General features: G+C 39.9%; 2 protein-coding genes across 10 annotated transcripts in view; one reads left to right on the forward strand and one right to left on the reverse strand.

Annotated features, from left to right (window-relative positions):
- Window positions 1–1,521, reverse strand: part of TAX1BP1 (Tax1 binding protein 1) — a 55,776-nt gene extending 54,255 nt beyond the window's left edge. For 4 of the 9 annotated variants that reach the window (XM_079302735.1, XM_079302730.1, XM_079302732.1 and 1 more), the window contains exon 1: window positions 34–254. The gene's annotated coding sequence lies outside the window, so the exon portion shown is untranslated. Of the gene's footprint in view, window positions 1–33; window positions 317–1,372 lie in introns of those variants that run through there. The other 5 variants (XM_079302731.1, XM_079302734.1, XM_079302728.1 and 2 more) reach the window with 5 other exon arrangements.
- Window positions 1,522–15,317: 13,796 nt separating this feature from the next.
- Window positions 15,318–25,542, forward strand: part of HIBADH (3-hydroxyisobutyrate dehydrogenase) — an 82,190-nt gene continuing 71,965 nt past the window's right edge. The window contains exons 1-2 of the mRNA XM_079300041.1: window positions 15,318–15,475; window positions 23,645–23,805. Of these exons, the coding sequence (XP_079156167.1) occupies window positions 15,412–15,475; window positions 23,645–23,805 (225 nt within the window). The 5' untranslated portion in view covers window positions 15,318–15,411. The remainder of the gene's footprint in view (window positions 15,476–23,644; window positions 23,806–25,542) is intronic.

Below are 25,542 nucleotides of genomic sequence, written 5' to 3' on the forward strand. Positions count from 1 at the left end.
CCGGCCCCCCAGCCGTCCGCGGGCAGCTCTTACCTAGGCAGACGCGGAGGGCGCCGGGGACATCAACATGGGGCCTCCGCCAGCAGCGCCGCGCAGCTCCGCCCGTCCGCCCGCGTCACTTCCAGCGCGGCGCTGCCCGCACGGGGCGGGCCCGACTCGGACCCGCTGGGGAGCGGAGAGGCGCCCGGCGGTCTGCGCCTCCCGCAGCGCCGGCACGCGGCTCGGTGGCGCCCGTGGGTGCGGGCACGGCTCTGTACGCGATGCGTGCCCGACTGGAGGGTGCTGTTACCTCCGTACGGCGCTCCGGTCCTGGCCGTGATTACAACATCAGCTCTGTCGCACCCTCTCACCCCAATTAATCATCTCCTCTTCCGTCCCACGTCAAGCCACGGGCGTGCCGTCACCGTTAATCTGCCAGCCTCTGCAGGTCTTCCCAGGGCAACGCGGGGCTGAGATAAGAGCGACGGTAAGCGCTTCCCCGGGGCGCTGCGGGCCCCTTGGCGGATCGCCATGGAAGGGCGGCACATCTCCCGCAGCCCCGGCTCAGAGAGCACGGAATCACTGAGGCTGGAAAGCACCTTGGAGTCCAACCCTTGACCAACCACAACCTTGTCACCTAGACCGTGGCACTAAATGCCACGTCGTTTCTTGAACGCCGCTAGAGGCTGGGGACTCCACCACCTTAATCACTTTAGTTGCCACAAGTTTATACGTCGTTAATACCTTATATCGAGTCTGATAATTTTAAAGCAGTCTAGATTTAAATGGTTTGGGCATTAAGGTTTTTCTGGCTATGCTCACAACTGTTTCACAGACTCCACTCGATTTTCATCCAAGAGCAGCTCATAGAGCACTGACCAGAGTCACGGTGCTGAGTTCCCGTCACTGACACGCAGCATTTGTCCCAATGCACCCAGTGTTGGTGGCCACCACAAACTGTCGTCAAGATCATCTTAAATTTTTTTCTCCTACCATTTCTTACGTGTTTTCGTGTGTGTTTTAAACACGTTATGTGGAGAGATACAGTGTTATTATAAATGATTAATCATTCGAATTATTGAGTTAGGTTTCTTACCAATTCACCTGTTTTTTCATGGTCAATCATAACAGAAATGAAACTAAATTGGAGAATAGAAACTATCTTTAATATATGGTTATTCATTGCATTTGCACTTTTTGCTTCTGAAAACAGTTATATGTCTTAAGGTGTGTCACAGATTACTAAATTATCCTTTGATTGGTAGCCGCAATGAATAATCTCTTATATCATCTATATATGCTTACCACGTTTCCCTGGAAAGCAATAAATTCCCTGCATAGTACTAACTGATCATTTTAGAAGACACAAGAAGTGTATGTAGAGCAATCTCACCTGTAAGACCAGACAGACTTTCGTAGTGGAGAATGAAACCAGTATCTTGTCCAGCAATAAATGTTTGTAAAGAGGCAGGAAGAGCTATTTCTTCTTATCTCAGCCCTGCATTTCTTCTCCTTGCTGCTCTCTGTTCTGTATGATGTGATAAAAGGGCTGCCTAAGAGTCACAAGACACTATTCTCATGTGGGCTGGAACTTAGGAAGAACTCGAGGTTTACAGTCACCAGCTGGGGAATATCAGCATTAGTCAGACTAAGTAGTTTTTCTTTCATATTGTAATGCAGGTTTATGGGAGTATAATGGGAAATATGAAATAAAGATTTTCTTTTGCAGCTAACAATTTTTTTTACAAGTGAATGCCTGGAAAAACAAACAAACAACCCACCTCTGTTTCCTAATTTTAAAAAATATACTTCACCCCAGTTCCAAGTTTTTTAAGAAACTTGAGATCTTTCCATGTTCACTTAATAAGTGTTCATTCAGTTAATAAATAAAATAAATATTCACTCATAATTCTGTATTCAGTTATTATTGCCATTGTTTAATGCATATGGAAATATGTAGATTAAAAAAACATGCTGGCATTCACGTGAACAGTGTAAATAATACAACAAATAAATCAAGAATGGTCTTGTCTTTTTTTTTGTACTTATATCCATGATTTTAGGGAAAATGTATTTTTATACTTCTAAACTCACTATCTTAACCACATATATGTAGTGGTTATAATACATGCATTATATAAAACTATTTCTGACTAAAATAAATGTGTGGTTTAATGTGTTTCATGTATGCTTTTGCATGCTAGGTTTAGATGTCAATCTTATCCCTCTTGAATTTATAGATATTTTACAGAAAGATGGTGCAGAGCCTTTTCTAGTTTTATTATTGCCTTGACCAAAACGGCCAAGTGGTGCACAGTGATCCCAGAATCAACAATCAATATCCTTGTAACAATGATCTGAATCAAGAAAAATTTGACTCTTGTGAAATTCTCTTACACCAACACACTAATTAGAAAAGCTTATTACAGTTAAGGTGACAATAATCCCATCTCCTTCTGGCTTGATTTTCAGCTTTCCAACACCACTGGTTTCAGTAACAGGAAACTGGTTTTGTTCAAGCCAGTATTTTACCACAAATGGTATGGTTTTCATGTGTACCAAGACCTCAAGAAACACATAATATCAATGTTTAGCCAGTATTTGTGCATATTTTAAAGAAAAAGAAACTATGAATGCCAAGTACCCTTTTAATGATAATACAGATATGTGTGTGTGTGTGTGTGTGTGTGTGTATCATCAAACACATGTTTGTTGGAAGGGATGTCCAGAGGAAGGTGTTGCCTGGTCACATTTCAAATCTCAATGGAGACATTTTCTCTGACTGAAAACACTCCTTGTAAAAAAGGGGGTTTTTTGTATCAAATTGGAATTTCCCACGTTCCATGTTTTTCTTTGTATCAGTTTGGAATTTCCCATCTTCCCATGTATTGTCTCTGGCCTCTTGTTCTTTCAGTGTGCACCTCTGAAGAGAATTCTGTTCCATCTTTTCTACACCCTCTGCTTAGCTGCTTGTAGATAAGGCCTTTTCTTCTATAGGCTGAAAAAAATCCCCGTTCTCTCTCTTTTTGTGTCTATATGCACAATCTCCAAGGAATACATGTCAAATACATTTCACCAGGGTATTGACTTTGAAATAAAAAGCTGGCAGAACCCTTTCTTAAGAGTATTTATTTCTGAAGTGCATAAATATAAGGACAAATATACAATAGGAAATTACAATTGTGGTTGCAATAAAAATATTAAATAAAGTAAAAAGTGTGCGTGAATTCAGTAACTGGATTTGAACATTACTAGATTCCAAAGAAGTTTGAAATTTGGTTTGGGATGCAAAAATGTCCCTGCTTTGTAATTATTCTGAGATGTTGCCAGCATGAGGCTACTCCCTCCTCAGGCATGAGATGAATGAGGAATAAAAACATGCAGTTAACTGGAATTGCCAAAGGAAATGGGAAGCAATTACAGAATCCCAGGGGACAGAATCTAGGGTGTTTGCAAAACATTGTTTTTATAACTGCCCTATCTTCTTCAACCAGTAAGCTCTTCAGTAATTTAGAGCCTTGAAATTAAAAATGGATCCCTGTCACATCTGTTTAACCTTAGATATATGTGAACTTTTATTCAGATTCAGAGCCTAGCATTTTTTTTTCTTTCATTTGTTTACTTTCCACATTACTGTAATGTGAACCAAACCCATGATGAGTTTTTTAACCATCCCTGAATTCCTCCCCTCTGAGGGCCATCTTTGCTTTACATGAGTGACAGAAAATTTACATATTTCTAGGTTTTGTTACCATGGACAGGTGCTTGATGTTTTGGAGATTCAATCTATTGGCAGGACATGATGGCATTGATAAAGTGTGGTAAGGAAATGCTTCAATTCTAACGATTTGATTTCATTTTGGTTTGACTCCTATTTCAACACTTCCAAGTTTTAAATGTATGGGCCATGTGAGATGTAAAATATATATATTGATGCACTAATCAGAAGCTCTTTCTGGTCATGTTGTAAAGCACACTTAATCAACTTCTTTAAGATCACGTTACAGAAAGCTATTAACTATACTCTTAAAACAGTTAAATAGTTATAAATAATGTTTTATGTTGTGGCTGACAACACTGAATTGCCCAGCATTTAAGGGAACCTAATCACAGGGCATGCAGTCTTGGCCTTCCAGTAAGATGCTGTGGCAAAACTTTGGAACATATTAGAAATCCCATACTATTGCTAACATTTCCTATTAAGGAGAAAGTTTCTTTCTGTGTATTTTGGATTTCTTTTCCAACACTTAATTGCAGCTGATGAAGAAAAGCTATTCAAAAGCTGCCAGGATTTTTAAATCTGTAGAGTGAGATTGATGAAATACGTGGGTTTTCCCAAAAGAGTATAGGTGAGAGCAGACATGTAAATTTTGTATGTGTGTGCACGTATGTGTGTGACAGAGGAGAGAGCAGGAGCTTACTTCTAAGGTGTGAGACTTGGCAGCCCTGCACTGTACAATGGGCACAAGAAACCACACATCTGTAAATGACTGCATTTCAATTGCTGTTACCTCACTGTTGGGTTACTGTATTGTTGAAGTGAAAAGGAATGTTTTTAATAAATGCAAATAATGAATTAAATGCTCGCACATACTGAGGCTTTACCCTCTGGTGTGCAATTAATATATATGCACTGGAGACCTGGGTCTGGGGGAGTGTTTCATTTCTTATTTATGATGTTTGCAAGGGGGTTTTTTCCCTCCAGCATACCTCTTATTGACATACACAGAACAGCATGTAAATGATCACTGAGTAGGTGTCACTGAAATCTTAGCAGATATAGAACAGGTAAATACCTTTGTTTGGTACACTGTAGTAGATTTACTGTTTCTCTCAGCCTTTTATCTTTTCTATCTGAAAGTAATAGGAAGCTCCCAAATGACCAACATTTTGTTTTCAGAGGCAGGAAAACTGCATGTGGCAGGAAACAAACAAGCAATGCGATTTAAAGGTTCTTGTACCTCAGAGCACAGCACTTAACCCTGAGGGACTGAAAGTAGAAAGGCACTTTCCACAGCAGCCTACAGCATGCTTCTTGAATCCCCTTCTGGGTCCCCATCCAGCACGGGCTGCCACCACTGACAGAGCACAGAAGCGTCTGTATACTGCATGTGCATGAAGCTTGGCAGCTTCCCTGTTTTCTCATCATGGTATATGTTTTTCTGACAGCATCTAAATATGTCTGTGTCCTCATGCTGTCTCCAGCTCCTCTAGCCTGGCTTGAGGAGTTGTTGTGTCTCCACCACTATTCTGGTTTTTCTTGCTCCTTGGTTCCTTGAGCAGCTGCTCTTGACCTGGGTGCTTGGTGCAGCTCCAGTTCCCTGCTGAGAGTGGTACCACCTGAGTGATGCAGGAATTCTTTGTCAGCCTTGCCTTGGCACCAAGGAAAAGGTCTGTTGGGTCATGCAGCATATTTGTGAGAGTCTGTGCCTGGCCTGGGTCTCAACACATAAATCGACTCATGCTGCTTTCCCCAAAACCCTTAATTCAGCTTGGAGACAGGTCTAAAGGTCTTGTGTAGCTATTTGTACAGAAAAATGCAGTCTCATCTTCTCCTACTGCTCGGGTTCTGAAACTCTTACATCATGAGTTCTTAAATTTTATGAAAAAATAATAACCATGTTGCTACATACTTTACATATAAATCAATTACAGGGAAACTCAGTGCTAAAATGAAAATTCATCTTTAATTCACCCCCAATGATTTCTTATTCTGTTGTGTCCATTAACATTGTAAGGAAAAGAATATGTTGGATTTGCTATGCAAATTTACATACAGAAGGTGACATCACCTTACTGGTGTTATTTGATCAGCACCATTCAGAGATGCAAATATATTCTAATCACACAACTTTCATATATTTTCTTATTTTACAAATCAATTTCCTTGTATAAGTAATATTTTTAAAAGGCAGAATTCTGTAGAGCTTACAATTCTAGAACTTTCTACAAAAAGAAACATATTTATTAAATGGCTCTCCCTTTTGTTAATAAATATTTTACATTATATTGTAGCCAAGTTAGCATGCTTTGCTGTCCAAAGTGTTGTTGTGTCTTGGAACGGGAAACTTTCAATTAAAATAACATTTACATTATTAACATGGGTAACAACTCTTTTGAAATCATGGTAAGGCTACAGCCATGACATATGGCTTTAGTTCCCTACATGGCAAAAGATCTGTTGGGCCTGTAATAAATGTTTTGTACACAAACACCATGGTAAAAATCTGTTTTTACAGTGTTTATTTCCATTATCTTTGCTAGGATGTGTCAGTGGCCAACATTTGATCTGCATATCTCATGTTTTGAATATACTGTGTCTGTGCTGAAGGAGACTTTTCAAGGCTTTATGAAACTGCCTGTTTAGATGCTACCACTGAGGCCTGACTGAACTTGTCAACAGTATCTGTTACTTGTACAGCCTGTAAGCAGTGCAGCTTTTCCATAAAACTGGGTGACAGATGTGTGAGTCTGAAAAACTCTAAGTTATCTACCCAGATTTGAGACCTTCACCCATCATTGATGTCTTTATTTTAGCATTCCCAGAATCCAGGCATTTTTCTGCCTGATAGAAGAGATGCCAAAACCAAATTAATTCTGTAGTTCTCTCTCTCTCTCTCCTTCCCAGACCTTTGTTGACTTGTGTTCCCCATTTTGCTGCAATTAGTCAACTGCCAAGGGAGAATTCATTGAATATTCTTCTTAGTTGTTTTCTAAATTAAAATACAGTTAGTCTTAGTTTTTGTCACATTAATCACAGGTCTGCTGGGGCCAAATCTACGGGTTTGTCAGTGAGAATTTGCACAAGCTTTCATGTGGGATGGATTTTCTCCCACAAAAGAGCAAAAAAATGTTATGAATTGCACCCATTGCATGTCTAACATCACCCTGATTTTCCATTTGCATATTGCTTTTTGATCATTTCACACTCAATATTTCACTTAGAAATCATTTCTATCACAACTGTACTCGGCCTTCAGTATTATTAAGTAGGATGGAATATATTCAGTGATGGCATGAAAGTTATTTCCAATAGGGCTTATGAAGAACAGCTGAGCAAGTATGACCCCCTGACCTCAAAGTGTTTGTTTACTGGGAACTATACTCCAGTTCTCTACATTTAATCTGTCTTGGACCAAGCTGACATTCCCCTACTAGATTTATTGTATCTCTAGAGGCTATTAGAAACACAACATTGTCACTGTTTATCTAATAAGATGATAATAGGATTATATTTGTCTAGTGATAATGGTACATTTATTTCCATTTTTTAATAGTAAGAAACCAAAGTTTGATTTCATGTGTAGTGAAGTTAATGTGTTACTAGGGAAAAAAAACATTCAAAAAGTACTTTTCTTTCAAACAAATCAGTAATGGAAAATATTTTTTATTCCATCTTATTTGTAAATCAAAGCATTGCTTTGTGTACATGAGTAGGCATGCTATGTCAATTTTACAGAAATTATTATAATGAGAAAATCTGACTCAGAAAACTCAGACATGAAATGCAGATATCAACAACTGGATTTTGAGAGCTTGTTATGATGTTTTTTTCTTGTGCATCTTTTCCTAGAACTTATCAGATATCAAAAGGCAGGCACAACAGACCAAATTTGCTTTTCAATTATATTTAGTTATAATCAAGGTGTCCAGAGTAAATTTATTTCTTATTAGTCCTGGTAGCTCTTAAGACAACAAAAATCACATTATTTTAAAATTCAGTGGAGAAATGCATTAATATATAACAGAAATTTGAACCAAAATTAATAATAAACAAACTGTTCCATACGTATGCATTGTCTGAGGTGAAATTATGGTGCTAGACTTAAAGCAGTGATTTGTACTTAAAACTCTTAAATGTTGCATAGAGTGAATTAATATTAAATTTTCAGTGGGGCTGAAGTATAGAAAATAAGTTGGTTCTTTTATGTTGATTTATATTACTTTAGTAGCAGTGCCACTTTATCAAAAAGTTAATTAATTGCTCTCTTGATCTGCAGTGAGTTATGCTCCTGTGTACTATTTTTTTAGCAAGCCAGTGGTAAGGAATGCACCTTGCTCATTCAGGGGCCTTATGCTGCTTCATAAAAATCAAACTCTTAAGAATGTTGATAGGAGCAGAATTACCTCGCACTGGGGGAAGTTGAGACTTTGCTCAGGACCATGCCATATAAAGACAATCTTTCAATGTGGTTTGCACTTTGGTACAGGAAAACCCAAAGACTGAGTCAGTGCCAGGTTTCCTCTTTCTTTTCATAAGGAGGTTAGTTCAGGATTTTATCAGATTAATGTGAGGTTGTTGTTTTTATCCTGATACACATATGCTGGTTGGAAAAAACCTACTTTTTCTGTGTTTTATATGCATGCTTCTTTTCCTGGGAAACAATTACTTAATCCTTACTTGGACTCCTTAGGTCTGAGATCAAGGTACCATGTAGCTTTTCCACCTTGCTTTTCCCAGTTGACCTACTATGTTCACTTTATTTTGCTACATCAGCACCCAATAACTGGCAGAAGGGCATTGAGTGACTGTTTTGTTCAGTTCCCACACACATCAGTATGTTCTGTGCATTGTAGGTAAAAGTAAAAATAAAATCACCATGATTGATACCAAATATTTATCATAAGTAGCAATGCTTCTTTTGGATTTTGTTTCCTTCTTCAGCTGCTTCTACAGAATCTGACCATTTAAATCTGAACCAAAGTCATAATCCTCTTTGCATTTTTAGAATCTGCTAGATTCTAAACCCATTAGAAAAGCTAAACATATCTTTCAGTTAAAACATAAAAATTAAATTAATCTGAAATTGCTATGGGATGCTCTACTGGTAATTTACACTTTAAATTTTTGTGTCAGTTCTCCTGTCAGTTTCTTGTGTCTATTCATGGTACAACATATATGCAGTCACCCACATAAAACATCCTACTTGTTTGTAAAAGACAGTAGCATTTGAAGTTCCTCATAACCAGGACTGCAACACATTCCATTTAGCAAAATGCTGAAGACTGGTTCTAGGAGTGAAATCTTTTCAGGGACTTTGGAAAATTCACAGTATGTTCCATGAAATTCATCTGGATAAAGTATCTCTATTGAATCCTTCTTGTGTGGGAATTTGAATGGGACAATTGAATTCTTCTAGGAAATAGGTACTTGAATCTTTTCAGTCAGCTCTGCAGGAAACTCAGTCAGCACAGTCTAGCCTAGACATCCTAATGGGATTTATCAGAGCTAAAAAGAGGACAAAAACTTTTGTGCTTAACTGATTTTGGTATCAATTAGTACAAATAAGTATGCATTGCTACCCTGTGCTAGCCTGCCCATCCTAATATTCACCTGATGTCCCATGAGATGCAACTGCTTACCAAGCTACAGTACCAATGCTTCTGACAAAACAGACACTACATCTTTATACCAAAACAAAGTTTCTATGTTCCTCTAGGGAATTGCACTCCCACAGAAGCCTGGAATTTATGTCCCCTTGGGTATATGCAATATTCCAAACTTTGTCATATTTAGCTCAAGGTTGATTACTAAAATCCATACTACTGCAGGATATATTGTATGATTCAGCAAGAAATAAAGCAGGTCCAGTTACACAAGAGCTCTTTTTCTGTAGGCAAAAATAACCACTTGCATTGCTGGTTACGCATTCCTGTTCGTTATCTAGCAAAATGTGCACAGCTAAGAAATGAATGTTACCCTGAGAATCCCAACTCAAATGTTTACAAATGTGAAGAATGTTTTGTTATTTTATGTTATGTTGGACCCAAGGTCCCTCTAGCCTAGTAGGCTGTCTCCAGAAATGACCAGTCAGAGAGTAAACACTTTGGGATATTTTTCTGGAATGCTTTCCCAGCTCCAGCTGTTTGCATCTCAGGCCTTCCTGAGCAGCTAAAATGTGCTTTGATTGCATTTTCAAATATTATAACAGCTCTCTGATGCAGACAAATAAATGCAACAAATACAAGATGAAAGGTTAGAAGGAGGAATGGAACACGGTAGCTTTGGCTAACAATTAATTTTTATTCAAGTTTCAAATGTACTGTTGCATCCACTTTAGTTTCTTTTGGCTGCTCTAAGTAGTGTCAACACTGGATTTAAATATCACTCTGCAATGAGGGTCCCATTTTGCAAGCAACTCTGCTTGTAGCTCTTGCTAAATTCAGTGGAAATTTTGTTATCAGCCCAGACTATAAAACTTAACGTTCTCAGAAGGATTTCTCCCAAAAACAATGGAAAACAAAAAAAACCCCAAACCAAACTCCCCCACAAAAAACATCTTAAACAAAAGCAAAACAAAGCTAAACAAAAAACCAAAAACAAACAAACAAACAAAAAAGAACAAACCTTTGAGGAAAATTTAATCATTTCATGTCAATGGAGTTAGCCAGGGGCAGGCTCTGAAGTGAATCTAGATACCCATAGCATATTTGGGCACAGTGTGTATATTTTCATTTGCTTTCAGAGGTTCCTTATTATTATACTTTATTATTAAGGGAGAAAAAACTTCTTAAGTGTAAGAAAATGAAAACTCACAAAAAATCCTCTAAATAGTCTGTGTTCTTAGGGTTGTGGGTTTTTTTAAAAAATTCTTTGTTTTGTTCTTTTATATTGAGCCCTTTAAAGAAAAATAAGATGGTCACACTTTCAACACTAAGAATGAAAGGAGTAGCCTTCTTTACATTTTTTTCTATTGATTTACATGTTTGATTACACTTCTTTACACATCCTGTAACTTAGTGGGCACCATGTACCAACACTTAGAAAACTTCTCACCTATTTATGTAGAACAGCAACTGCTTTCTGTATCACAAATGCTCTGGCAAGTTCTCGTATTTTAATATCCATGTTCCAATACCACGAATCATGATGTACACCTAAGGTATATACATACTTCATATAGGGAAAGAAAATTAATCTCAGTCACTTAAGCACAAATATCTAGATTTACTATGCCACCTCATTAGTCTTCCCATGAGTAACAACTTGGTTTTACACTGCCAAAACCCAGTAGTTTAGGAACTGGTTTAAGCCTGGCCCATTCAGCCCATCCAGGGTGAGGACTGAGTGTGCCACTGCAAGCATTTGTTCAGCAGACAGTAAAACACACAACTGAAAGGCTGTAGGTTAACAACACTTCTACCTGCACACCTGAGAGGGCCATAAACTGTAATGCAAGGAGGGGGATAAACAACAGGGTTTTTTAAAAATCCTGCTCATTTCACAGGTCCAGTGAGGAAGCTGTCAAAAGCCTGAACTGGCTGGGTTGAGTGGGAGGATCTGCAGGTATAGCTAGGTCTGAGTAGCAACAATGACTTAGAGGGGTTTGGCAGCTAAAAAATCAGTTCTCAAAATAATATCTGTACTGATTTTATAAAGCACCATAAGATCTGTCAATGAAAATAGACATATACCAGTTACATATTTGCTATTTGTCTTTGTCATATACAATTTTTATTCTGTTCTTTTTTATGTGTTGGACAAACCAAACTCTACTTCTGCTAGAGCAACAAGTAAGCTAGGAAGTTTTCCTTCAGAAAATACTTCCAATCATAATCAGTATGGTATTTTGAGGTCCCATTTCATGCCTTAGTCATAAGGTTGGCATTACTGCTTTAAGATACAATACACCATTGATGAAACAAAACTTTAAAGCCAATTAAACATTGGCAATCTTTATACCACTGGCAAAGGCACACTCTTTAACGAGTTCACCTTTGTGGCATGTTTGTAGAGTAATCACTGATTTCTGGTAAGCTTTTCAGGCAGTTAAAGATAAAAATATCCAGTGAATTATTTTTATAGGCAATTTTATACTTGATTCACATTACCTGAAAATATTTTAGTTTAAAAAGTAGAAGTTGTATGCACTCAAATGTGGTATATATCTCAATTCTTAACATAAGGTAAAAAATAAAAATTTGTAGAACTAGGCTATACAAATAACAGTTCATTTGCATTTTAAATAGTTAATTTCAGAAGTCGTGACATACAAATCTTTATGAAACTCACAACTAGTCATGAGTAAGAAGACAATGCTGTTTTGTTTGCAAAATAATCAACATTTATGTCCTGGGTTTTCATGTAAGTAAAAGCTTTCATGGCCATTTACTTGAACCAAATATGTTTTTAAGTTAACAAAGCTTTTTTCCTTCATTTTGCATGGCAAAAATATAATTAGGTAGGCAAAGAAATAAACACACAGACCAAAATTAACTAGCAAGACTTAGTGAGATAAACTTCTATGAAGGCAAAGTTACGTTTAACAGAAGGAACTAACTGCACTATACATCTCTAGAGGGCATTTTGGAGGAAAAAAAACCCCACAAAAACTCTATATATTTCATTTTCTTCCTTCTGAAAATGCTCTGCAGTATGATAGTCCTGCACTGTCTAGTCCCACAAGTGCTTCCTTCTCATACTGGTTACCTTAGTGGTACTGAACTACTGATATCAGTTCTATCAGTGTTCATAATGTAAGCAGATATTCCATTTAATCTAATCCCAAGGAATTTTATCTGGTCTACAAGTATACATTTTGTACAAAAACAGTGTAATACTATAGTATGACAGTGGTTGTGTCTGTAACAAGCCTTTATACAAAAGTGTGTTGTGTATAAGGCTAACCTTACTACATTTTTATGAATAAGACTACCTTTTCCCACTTTATCATACTTTTTTTGGAAGAAATTATAGTGCATTTTTATTATGTTGGTACTAAGTTTGTTCTCCTGATATACCTTTTAAACAAAGAATGCGTTGCTTACACAAATAAAACCACCTTAGACATAAGAAAGGTGTAGAGAAAAATGTAATAGAGGTAAAGCTGCACCTTGTAATGGGAGTTAAAAAACAGAATTCAAGGACCACAATGAGTACAGCATTAGACTCTTCAGGCATTCCTCTACATTTAGCTCCCATCCTGTCCCTCAAAAAAATCACTTCTCTAAGTCATTTCAGACTTCATAGGAGTGTAGACCAAATTGGAAAGGATCAATGACTCTGAAAACATAAGATGGCGAAGAAGCAGGTTGGAATGCAAAAAACAATCATGTTTTCTAAGTACTGTGTGATTACATGTAAAAATCATGTTTCAAAAACTTCCAAAAATCTTATTTGAACCATACCTCGGTACAAATTTCTGCCAGTATAGCTGCTCAATGAGGAGTCACATTTCTTCTCATCACAAAAAAAACCCAAAAAACAAACAAGTACAAGATGGCACTCTTCCTCACTGAGGAGAAGGGTAAACATAGCTGAGTAGTTTTATCCACTTGACAGTCTTCAAACGGCCCAGGGATAGAGATGAGTGAGCATACAAATATTGGTATATTAGAGTTTATGGAGCTACCAATGTTTTGCAAAGTGTTAGCAAGTGGAAGAGTTTCTGTGCTTGTGTCTCTTTCCATTGCTTCAATTACAGAGATTTTTCTTTTTTTCTCACATCATATTCTGTCTCAATGCTCAGCTGAGAGGCAGTGAGAGAGTGAAGCAATTGGGTGAAGGTATGAGATCAGCCTACTGAGTGGTAGCACTCTCACATGTCACAGTAAAGATACTGTATGACCACAGCCGCCTTCACTGCCCACAAAATTCCTGCATGTTGAGCTAGATTGATTTAACTATATTTAACTGTAGTGCTTTGTATAAAAGTATGTATTATGGTACTGATAAGAGAGCCAAGCTCATGTATGTTTAGTCCATTCTTCCTGTGCTAACATATAATTGAGTGAAGGCACGTTGTGGTGAGACCCGAGATCTGTGCCTCATGACTACACTCCCAGAAGTCTGTAAATGATACTACATAACAGCTCCAAAAAAAGCTCTGACCTAACAAGAGTAACCTAATGACTGAGGGAGTACCCAGCACCCTGGCACAACAAAGCAAGGCAAGTTTTTCTGTCAGGAAAAGAAATTTACTATTTTCTTCCAAAGAGATGGATGTGGCAGTTGCAGAATGGAGCTGAAGCTTTGCTCAGAGAAGGCAGCTCTTGCCTGTCTCCATCCTGACCTCCCTCAGAGCGGGATGTGCTTCCTCACACACCCACCTGAAGCTCTCCAGATGCTGGGCTGTGGCTGAGCATTATTGGTGCTGATAAACTCTGTGTTAGGTCTTTGGGAAATATGCTCTGGGCATGATTGTATTGGGCTTGCATGGCAAAATTTTGGCAGTGGTTGCAGGGCTGGCTTCTGTGACTAGATGCCTCTGCAGCCCATGGTGACCCTGCTGGGACACACTGTCCCCCTGCAGCTCCTGGAGGACCCCACGCTGGAGCAGGATGTGCCCGAACGAGTCCGTGCCCCCACGGGAAGCCTGGCAGGATCTGTGACCCCACATGCTGTTCCTGAGGACAGCCCCTCATGGGTGGGATCCTACACTGGAGCATTAGTGAAGATCTGCGGGCCCTGGGAAGGACTCACACTGGAGAAGACCAAGGAGGAGTGTCTCCCATGGGAGGGACCCCACTCTGGAGCAGGGGAAGAGTGGGAGGAATTCTCCCCCGGAGGAGGAAGAAACGGCAGAGACAGTGTGTGATGAACTGATTGTAGAACCATTCCCCAAATCATTGTGTCGCTGAAAAAGAAAAGTAGGGAGTGAAGTTGAGCCCTAGAGGAAGTAAGGGGTGAGGACGAAGTGTTTTAAGACCTAGTTTTTATTTCTCATTATCCTACTTGAATGTCATTGATAACAAATTAAATTAATTTCCCCAAGTTGAGCTTGTTTTGCCCAAGACTGGTGAGTGCTCTCCTCATCCTTATCTCGACCCACGAGCCTCTCGTGTATTTTCTCCCCCTGTCCAGTGAGGAGGGGCAGTGATGGGGCGGCTTTGGGGCGCTCGGCGCCCAGCCGGGATAACGCCCACTGCAACGAAGCCAGTCACAGAATCACAGAATGGCTTGCGTTGGCCCTTGAAGATCATCTAATTCCAACCCCCAATAAGCGCCAGCTCCTCCTTGCCACCTGACTCGACTAAACAGTGCAAGGCGGCTTTTTCCCTCGCCCCGAGGGCGCCGTCTCGCAACACAAGCTGCGTCCTCCAAAACGCCGGCGCTCCGTCCCTCTCCTGCCTCAGCCAAGCCTCCTCCCCCAGCAGCAAAGCAGGAAGACGAAGCGGCAGCGGGCAGGCACAGGCAAGCAGAGCCGGAAAGAAACGCCTTCCCGGGAGCCGCGGGCAGCGGGTACAGCGTCCCACCGCCCCAATGAGGTGCTCCAGAGCCGGCCCGGCCCCCGCCCCGCCCCGCGCTCCGGCCCCATCCGTCACGGCGCGGTGGGCGGGGCCGCCCGCCCGCAGGGAGGACGCTGCGCGCTCCCATTGGCTGCGCCCCGCCGAGAGCCGCCCGTGGTTGGCTGCGGCGGCTGCCGCTCGCGGCGCGCGGGCGGCGGCGGCGGGCGGCGGCGGGCCGGAGGTCACTCGGCACGGGGGCGCAGCATGGCCGCGGCGGTGGTGCGCAGGGGACCGGCGGGCTGGTGGCGCTGGCAGCGGCGGGTGATGGGTAAGGACCTGCCCCATCCCTCGGCTCCGGCGGCCCCGCTCTGCCGGCCGGGCGGGGAAAGGCCGCGCCTCTCCCGGGGCGCGCAGCTGTCGCGCTGCCCTTGGCGGCCGCGGGCCCTCCGAGCCCGGTGCGGCTCCGGAGCCCTCCCCGAGCGGGACCCCCCGGCGGTCACGGCTGGCGCGGCGCGCTATCGCTGCCGCCTTATTCCACCGGAGCTTCGGAGCGGCTTGGCTTGATAAACGCTTTCTCTCATTCGCTCAAAATAGCGTGCCTGGAAATCATCGGAGCCCACGAATGCTTCCTGTGGCAGCAGTGACATGTCTGCCGTACCTGTTACCTGGGTTTGGGCTGTTCAGCCGTCTCGGTCATTGCATCCCATTATTTTCTTTAAACTGGAGGTAGATCCAGCGACACTTGTTCCTGTGCCGGCTCTGCAGGCACCGCTGCTCACCTGTGCTTGGTTCATGGGCAGTGAAAGGAGCAAGCACTGCAGATGTCCTGTTGGTGCAAGCGAAGGAAGAATGTGTTCGTAGAACTGCACCTTGACGTTTGCCCTTTCCAGAGTCCTGAAAAATCACACAGCTTGTCCTAAGTAATTTAATTGCTGAAGTAAATGATTAAAAATAAACTTTTAGTAGTCTTTTCAGTGTCATTTTGATTGCAGTCTGTTAGTAGTGTATGTCACTCTGATTAGGCTCCCAACACATAAGTGAAGATTCTTTTAAACGGTATATGGTTCTAAAATCTTACTGCTTAATGAAGTGGTTCAGGAATTACTAAATAACTTTTAAGTAGGTAGCTTTAAAATCGTTGTAACGATTAAACCTCACTTGAACTAATGAATGAGAAATGTTTGACAATTTTGATGTTATCTTTCCGTGCTGTTTTTGCTCCACTATCTCTTTTCCACTAATCCTTTTTTTTTGTCCTTGCGGTTCTGATGTGGTGATAAGTAATAGCTCAGGTGCTGCAGGCATGTTGCTCTCATGATAGTAAAGTTAAATAAAAGAGACCTGTTTATGTATTTGTGATACTACAATTGAAAGCGATAACTTTCAAGAATTTTTGAACTTTCTGTGCATGGTAACTGTCAGGTATTTCTGTAAGAGCTTTGAAATCCACTGGCATGGTCAATTTCCAAATGATCATGTTTAATGTAGGGCAGATAGTGGGAAACATAGGTGTCAAAAGCAAACCAACACTGGCCCTTAAAGTTGAAAATACAATTTGCCTGAAGACTTCAGCAAGAAAATATAACCAAGACTTAGAAGAAATTGTGACACTCCCAAGAAACTACCATGGAACAGGATTTCACTCACAGCATTTAAGCTCTGTCTTAGTCAGTAGTGACTGTGCTGAAAGTGCTCTTGACTCTGAGAAATCTTTATGGGATGAAGGTCTAAGCATTAAGCCTTCTTCACTGCTAAGCTCTATTGCTTGTATGTCGTGACTTCCCCATCTCTAATGCATTTACTGAGTCTGCCATTCTATTCTTTAGTTTTGATGAGTGTGACAGTTGGGTTTTGAGTAGTGATTTCATCATCTGTCCTGAGCGAAATGCTATCCTAGGGAAGGAATTCTGCCAGCTTGGAGAGCTGTCCAACACCACAGCTTGGTTAGCAAGCAGGCTGTCTTCCTTCTCTTATTGAATGCTCCTTGGTTTCTTGGTCAGTTGCTCTTTGCAGACCATGATGGTTTGGTTTTCTTGTATGTTTACACTAGAGATTGTTAAATTGTCTAGGGGGAAAATAAAGGGCTGAGAGCAGATTTTGGAGGAGCATCTTGGATGTGTATATTTGTGTATTAGCCAGTTGGACAGAGACTATGGAGTCTTGTGTTCTGCAGCTGGCAGGCACTGACAAAGGTGCTTCATGGAGAGGGTTTATATGACCTTACTTAAAAATGTTTTTTTGATGGATATGGAGAAATCCCTCCTAGGCACTGCTGGTGGGGATGGGGTCGGGGGAAGAAGAGGCAGTTAATGAATTATGGTGGTTGAGAAAAGAAGATTTTCTGGTGAATGAAGATTCATCAGCTGAGGGAGCTGTTCATTCAAGGAAGACAGTAATGTGCTAGACAACAAAAATCTCCTTACAAGTAATTTTGTTGGAGTAGAGGAGACCCATTCAGTAAATAGTTAAATAGTACTTTGGCTGGTTTAACAGTACTTTTGCTGATGCAAAAACTCTGTTTGAACTGTTGAATGACTCTATGCTCTAGTGCAGAGAAAGATTGATTACTAAACAAGGATTATAACAGAAGACCTGCTCCTCAGAAGTCCAGCACATTACTTAATTAAGGGATCAAGTGTACACTTGATATTCTTAGATGAAAAGTACTTACTATGTGGTTTTCTCTGTAATGTATTAGCAAGCATTTAATGAGGTATAGGTACAGATAAGAAAAATTATGTATAAGACTCCGAGTGTTACAAGATAGCATCTCTGGTTTTGTTCTGCAGACCTTTATAGAGGCAAGAAAAAACAAGTGGGATGTTTCCAATGTAAAGCTGGCCAAATTTAGAGTATTGTAATCTTCTTAAATTATTTTTTTTGGCAGAGTGTACTTCTGCAAATCATTGCATAACCTTTAAAAGTCAGTGACCATGGCACAATTTAAATTCCATTGGCAAAACTTCTAGGAGCAGAAGGATTCTACCCATGTACAGCTGGCCTCTCTAATTTTTATATTTCTTCCTATAGTTTTCTCCTGAGATCTAGTTTCCATAGGGTTTATATAAATTACATAGAGAACTCTGCACAAAACACAGAAGCTCACTCTGATCCTTTCTTTCAAAGCAGGAAGGAGAAAAGGGATGATGTCTTCTGTTGTGCTTGTATCAGAATTTCAGATGCTAAATCACTGGGAAAATCTTTCATTTAGTGGCTCATATTGAATTGTCATCAAGTTTCTTTATCCTTGTCAAGTGAAATGTGTATTTTCTCATAAAGCCCCAAGCAAAACCAGCAACTTCAGTAGCTGAACTTACTCTGGGCATCTTTCAATGATCATGTCAATTCTCCCATATTGGAAAAGAGGTGAAGTTTTACTGATCCAGAGAGATCAAGGATATTAATATGAACTGCAACCACTCTGATTAGGAAGCTCTTATGGGATGGGACTGTGTGGACTCTTACCCTTGTGCCATTTGGTGAATATGGTTCAAAATAAATTTTATAAAGCCAAGAATTAAGTAATATAGTTGATATTGTGTTTTGGAGTCATTTGTTTCTCAGTCCTGTGCTTGGCTGGTTAAACTCAGAGTACAAGCACATTGGATTTTTTCCAGGTCTGCTGTCTGTGGTTCTACCCAACTATTAGTCCTTTTTTGTTTGAATACAAAGAGATGTCCTCAGTTCTGCATATTATAGTCTTTGTGCAGTCAAGTATTTGCAGTGAAATCAGGGCAGCAGTTGAAACTGTAACACTCATTACTTTGGGAGATAGTGTAAAATAAAATGTAAACATCTGAAATTATCTAAACTTGTCATTGTTCAGGTTTAAAAGAAAACTGCTTTCAGTATTTTTTTTACATAAAGCTTGAAAAGAAAAGTTTTAGGTCATTAACAGATGAGGTATTCTAAAGACAAGATTGCAATCTGTGCATTTCTGAAGTTAGTCTTTTGATAGTTGCATTTTGTTCAAGAAGAGGCATTCAAGAGATTAATAAACTCTTCCAGATTTTTAAAATTAAATTGTTTTTAAGGTAAAATTATTGTAAAATTGCAGATTAGGTGAAGTTTTTCTATTGTAGTTGACTTTTCAAAGCAAAAAAATCTGGTTTTTATCTGTATTGACCGTAAACTCTGAATTTGGTGAGAGAGTCGTAATTGGTTCTCCTCATCAACTCAGTTTTCATAGGCATGAGGATCTGCAAGCACGTATTCCCTGAAGAGAATAATGAAGAATCTTGTGGGAAAAGCCCAGTTTCTTTGGAGTCAGTATAGCTGTAGCTGGTTTTGCTCACAATTAGCTTGATTTACAGATTAATCTGTATTGCTGGTTCTGTTCCCAGGGAAAGAGAATTAGTTGCACATGGTATCAGTGATCATTTTAAAAGTAGATTCTGTTGCTCCTACTCCTGATGTTCTGCCCTCTCTTAGAAGCTGAGCGTGGACTGGGAATTTTTCCAGCCATGTGATTGCAGCAGGTCACTGTGGATTTTATGGTTGAAGTAAAGTGGGCTCAATACCACAGGGACAGTTTCAGCAAATGCTTATACAGTCAATGGGATTAGTTAGCATACGTGATGTAGGTTTGTGGAATATCAGTCCTTAGATGTTTGAATTACACAGTTATTTCAAAACTGAGTTTGTGCTACATATCAGGTTCTAAAAAGTGCCAACATATGCAAGCTGTACATCACATTCTGTGAAATCACATGTGGAGGTTCATCTAATGGGAAAACATGAAAGTTCTTGTCTTTTAAAAATCCTCTTTTGGCAAATCTCCACTGTATTAAGTAACCATTAAAAAAATGTCAAGCATCTAAATTTAGTTAGTTCAAATTTAATTGAAATCATCTCTATTAGATCTATGAACTAATTTAATCAGTCCTCTAAACCAATTTTCCTGTGTTTGAGTACCTGGAGATCTGAGGATTTTTCAAAACTGTTAATCAGATTATTTAATTTTGAAGTGTCTTCTATAACACTGGACTGTGAAAAGTTAAACCAAAATAAAGTCAGAAACTGCCTCAGGAATTGGACTACTTCTCTAACAGGTCCCAGTTCTCATGGATTTGAATATGTTTTAGCACATAATAGAAAGTGGTCTCTGATTAATGAACTGAGACCAAAAAAATCAACAGGAGCAGACAAAAGGAGAAATAATAGAATACGATGACACAAAATTTAATAGTACTGGTCAGCAAGTTGTCTTGTATCACAGCCTAACTTTTTCCATGCCTTTCTGGTCATAGTACAAAATTACAATTTTTAAGGGAGGCCTTATAGTAGAAGAATGTGTTCATTTAATGGATATTTCCCTTGTGAAGAGCTAGCTGCCTTAGAGGCACAATAAAAGTGCATGTTGGCAATAGGCATGTCACTGCAGTCTAATTACCAGCTGAAGTCTTAATATTAAGATGTGATGACAGTCATGAAAAGTCCTCAAAGCAAAGCAGTCTTATGTGACATTGCAGAGAAAAAGCAGGCAGGTTGCAGACAAGGAGTGAAAGTAGCTTGGGTAAAATGTCCTTCTCAATTCCCATCATGAAGATCAAGGCAAAATTGTGTCTGTTGAGGCAGGGGACCAGGTTCTGAAGCAGCTGAGATCTCAGATGTGATGGATGAATCAGTGAGATTTAAGCAGATCATGAATGGGTCTTTTAGGCTGCTCTGAGCGACAGGCATCACTGCTGGTGTCACCACTGATAGCAGAAAAGGTATCAAGAGGCACCAAAAGTATTTTCAGTTTCAGGTGATGGTTAGAAGTCTGTGAGATAGTGTGAGAAAAGATCAGGATGTAAGTGAGGAGTCTACAAGAATGACCCTAGGAGTCAGAATTATTCTCCTGGTAAGGTTACTTGGAATTCCAGAAACAAAGAAAACCAAGTTTGGAATCAAGGCTTCCAAAAGCCTTTAATCTTTAAAGCTAGCTTATGCTCATGGTGTTCTAAGGTTGCTAGAAGGATGGAGGTTCCACTACTTTTCTGCATTGCCTATTACAGTGCAGAATCTTTTTTCCACATCAGGGATGCTTTTCGTATTTCCAACCAGAACTTCCCTTCCTGCACTTTTGGCCATAGCCCCATGTCCTATTGTAGTGCACATCTATGAAGAGTTCAGCTTCATTTGCTCTGTAACTCTTCTTTCCTCCCACTCCATAGGTCGTAGAAGAGCACAGCCTTTGCTTCTCCCAAGCTCAGCAGACAGTTCTCTTACTTCTACTCATGGGCCATGTCTTCCTGCTTCTTGGTCATATTACTTGATGTTTGCTGGGCTGTCTGCAGTCTGGTCACTTCTCTTGTGTATTTGCTGTGTAGAAGAATGACTGGTTTCTTTGACCTCCTGAGTCTACTCTTGCTAATGCAGTGCAGAATGTCATTAACCTTTTGCTGCAAGGATGCACTACTGACTCATGCTCAACTTCCAGTTGATGGGAATCCACAGGTTCTGCAGAGCTGCCAGCTGTCTAGCCAGTCAACAGCCTGCAATGACACCCCCTGCCCCAAGAACAGGACATACTTGTCTTCATTGAACTGCTTGCTGTTTCTCCAGTCTTTCTGAATGGTAGCCTTGCCTGCCATTTTTCAGACATTCCCCCCAGTTTGGTATCACACATGATGTTGCTGAGGCTGCTCATATTTAATCATCAGTCACTGATGAAACTTTAAAACAGCTTTGGTATTGACCCATGAGGAACATCATGTGTAACTAAACTATTCCTAGTCTTCTAGTAGTAGTTCTAGTAGTTCTAGATCAGAACTACTGATCACTGTAACTTGAGTCCAACACTCCAGACAGTATTTTTTCCTTCAGGCAGTTTTGCACTCCAGTCCAGTCCATACTTTCCTCATTTGGCTTCTGGGATACGAGAGGAGGCTGTTCTGAAAGCTTTACTGAAGTCAAGGTAAATAAGATCTACTGGTATTAAGGGCTAGAGAAAGAAAGATGCTTAAAACCAGGGCTTGAAGCTCCTCAGGAAGTGGGAAGCTTTGGGCTAACTAAAGGAGCAATTTTAGATTAGTGCAAGTGGGGGACAGGGGAAGACTGACTCATAGAAACAATGAGAAGAAGACTCCAAGATGATTATTATGGCTGATGATGCTGGTTTAGTCTCTTTGTTCATTTGTTCCCTGGTTTTGACATGTAGCACTTCTTTAAAAAGCAATGGGCTCTTTTCCTGACTTATCTCAGTTTTCACTAAGCATTTTCCCAGTGCACGTTTATTTTAAGTTGTGCTACTTCTCTAGCTATGTAATTGCTGCAGGCATCTGTGGAAACTGTCTCAGACCAAAGTTCTCTCAACAAACCTGATTTATTAAATGTGGCACTTCCAAAACAGTGCTGCAGATGAAAGAGCATGACCATTGCTGGCTAAGAAGGAGCTTAAAGTCAGAAAGACTTTAAAATGATTAATCAAGTGTTATTGGCCTAGAGAGGATTCTTTGCTAAGCACTGAGACCTCTTAGAGTCTCAATCCAGCTTAGACACATTTTCTGTATGTGCACTTTAGAGCTGCAGTATTTCTGTAGTTAGTTAGCCTTGTTTCTGTCTGCTTAGTAGTGTTTATTCTGCATAACTTTTTCCTTTGTCGTAAAGGAGAAAATATTTTATGTTATTGGCAAAGAAATCTAGTCACTGTCAAATTGTGCTGCCTTTGGATTAGGAGTGTTTAGAGTGATGAGATAGTGATTGCAGTAGATGAATGCCTGCAATGCTGTTCTTATCCAGAATCTGATGCTCACTAACTGCTGGGAAAAGGTAACTGACTGAAACCATAGTGTTTTCCACACGTTGTAGGTTGGGCTTTATAGTTCTGTCTTGGTAGTATGGTAAATAGAATACAGAGACTATTCCTGCAAAGACTTTGCAATTGTTTTTTATGCTGTATTTTGTTCTAGTTTTCAATATTTAGACTGTGGTTGCATGGCTTAAAGGATTTGCCATGATTTACTGTGGAACTTTCATCTTTAGGTTAGTGGCTTGTATCTGATTGAAGGATCAGAAGAATCTGTGAAGGGCTGCAAGAAGTAAAGAGGCAGCCTCTGTCCATTTCTACAGAACACGTGCTATATCCCATGGCTGCAAGCAAAGTTGCAAATGAAGAGACTGTAAAATATATATAAAATTAGACTTTGCATATCCATTTTGGAATTTAGACACATAATAAACCACAGACAATCCTGCGTATTTTAAGTCTGCATTTGAGCTCTTCTCAGATCTTAGTTTTAAATACTGTATTTTTTTGAAACGCCCACATGTTCCTGATTATACAATAATTTTCTTTGATATGTAGAAAAATCATTGTGGGATGATATTTTTGGCCCAATGTGCGCTATAATTTAAGTTTTAAGTTATGTAAAATAGGATTCACATTTGCACTGTTTTTAAGCATAAAGCTGTTAAAATAATTGAAAATAGATTATGTGGTAGCTTTTATTATGTCATTGTTGTACATTAGTCTAAAATACAAATATATTGATCTTTATTGTTTTGAAATCAGTGTGTTCTAGGACTATGGCTTCCAAAACCCCAGTTGGATTCATTGGGCTGGGTAACATGGGAAATCCAATGGCAAAAAACCTGGTAAAACATGGATATCCAGTTATTGTGTATGATATCTTCCCAGAAGCTTGCAAAGAATTTCAAGACTTGGGTGCTCAGGTATAGTAATAAACTTTATTCCAGCAATAACTGTGTGTTGAATGGTTCCTGCATGCAATGCAACTAAATCATCTGGGTTTCTTTCTTGGTTAAGATCACAATCAGAACTGAAACAGCACAGTGAATACAATCTGAATCTGTGAGGTTTCAGTTAGAGCAAAGCTATGATTCTATCCCAAGTAATTTTCCTGCTGAATTGCTACCTTGTCAGACTTCTCTAGCTGTCTCTTTTTTCCCCCACTTTTTATGAGAGTAGGTTGATGGCCTGTTCTTTCACCTCCTGCTTTCTCCTGCTTCCTTCTCCCCCAGGTCTAGATGGCCAGTGGGCTGCTTTTCATCTGTTTCCTACTTTGACCTTTTCAGGTTAAATGACCCTAGTTAAAAATTCCTGCTGGCATAGCTATAAGGGGTATAGGGACATATGAGCTTTCCTGCTGCTTCAAGGTGTAGTCCTCAGGGGCAGAGGAAAAATCTAATTATTTAAGTGCTTATTCTCTTGAAGGTGAGGAAGGATATGATGAGAGAAGAGGAAGGAATGAAAAGGAAAAAGGAGGGAAGGAAATGGATTGCATTAGGGAGCTTTACCTTCCTGCAATATACCCTGCAAAATCTTGGTCCTGTTCCAGCCAGCCCTATTGCATTTCTTAATCTGTTAATACCCTCAGAACCCCATTCTTTCAGGTGATTGTGTCATTTCTGTGTGTCTGTAACACATTTGCATGGTTTTGACATACTTCAAAGCTGTCACAATTTAGACAGTTGTGGGCAGATGGATGCGTGCTTAAAACACAGAATAAAGGAGTGCAGTGCAAAAATAAACCTCTCACATAACAACATAGAGGATAAAAGTGAATTTTCCAGCAGTGGCAAGGAAATTGTAGGTAGATCTAGATAGAGGAATTGTGTGCCTTGAAAGTCTAAACTATTAAAGCTACTTGCAGCTGTTTTAAATAATGAGGTAATATCAAGATTCCTAAAAGATAAAATGATACCACATACCTGTTAGTAATTAATTGCAGCTCCCCTTGAATAATTACAGAATCTTTGCCTTAAGTGGCAAAGTAAGCTTTTCACCTCTTTTCCTACCTCCTGTTCTTATTTTGTTAAAGCAGCCAAGACCCTCAGGCATGAACCAGACCTGTCTTAAGTAAGACTGGGCAAATGGAAGAGACTGTTTTGAACTCTTGGTTGTATTTTTAATTCGTGTTCTGCACTTGGATCTTTTCAGTTGCTGCCCATGTTGATAGCTTTTTGCCTTTGTAATGGAATCCTTGGCATTCACTGCAAGACTTAACATGTGATATTAAAGGTGAACTGTGATGCCTTTAAAAATAAAGTCCAAAGTATGTTTTAAGATCATAAATCATTAGGAGAATACATGGATAGGCTTAAATGCAAATAAAACACACTTAAAGAAAATATATGAACATAATTTCCTCTCCTTGATCTATAGGTGTAAATCCTACTCCAACACTTTTCAGGAGTTGAAAACTTGTGGGTCCATGGGGCCTTGTAGAAACTGCTGTAGAAGGAACATTGGGCTCTAAGGGCTGCTTTCTCTTTGGTCTGGCTCTAAGGGTAAAACCATCAGGAGTGCTACAGGGGTGAAATGACCCCAAGAGACAGTGAACCTAGTCAAATGTCCATTGTTTAAGGCCAGTGCTGCTACCAAGGTATATGACAGAGGCTGGATGTTTGAACATAAATCTGCACAATCTGTGACTCCCCTGACTTTAG

The sequence above is a fragment of the Erithacus rubecula genome (genome assembly GCF_903797595.1).
Source record: "Erithacus rubecula genome assembly, chromosome: 3".
NCBI classification, from domain to species: domain Eukaryota; kingdom Metazoa; phylum Chordata; class Aves; order Passeriformes; family Muscicapidae; genus Erithacus; species Erithacus rubecula.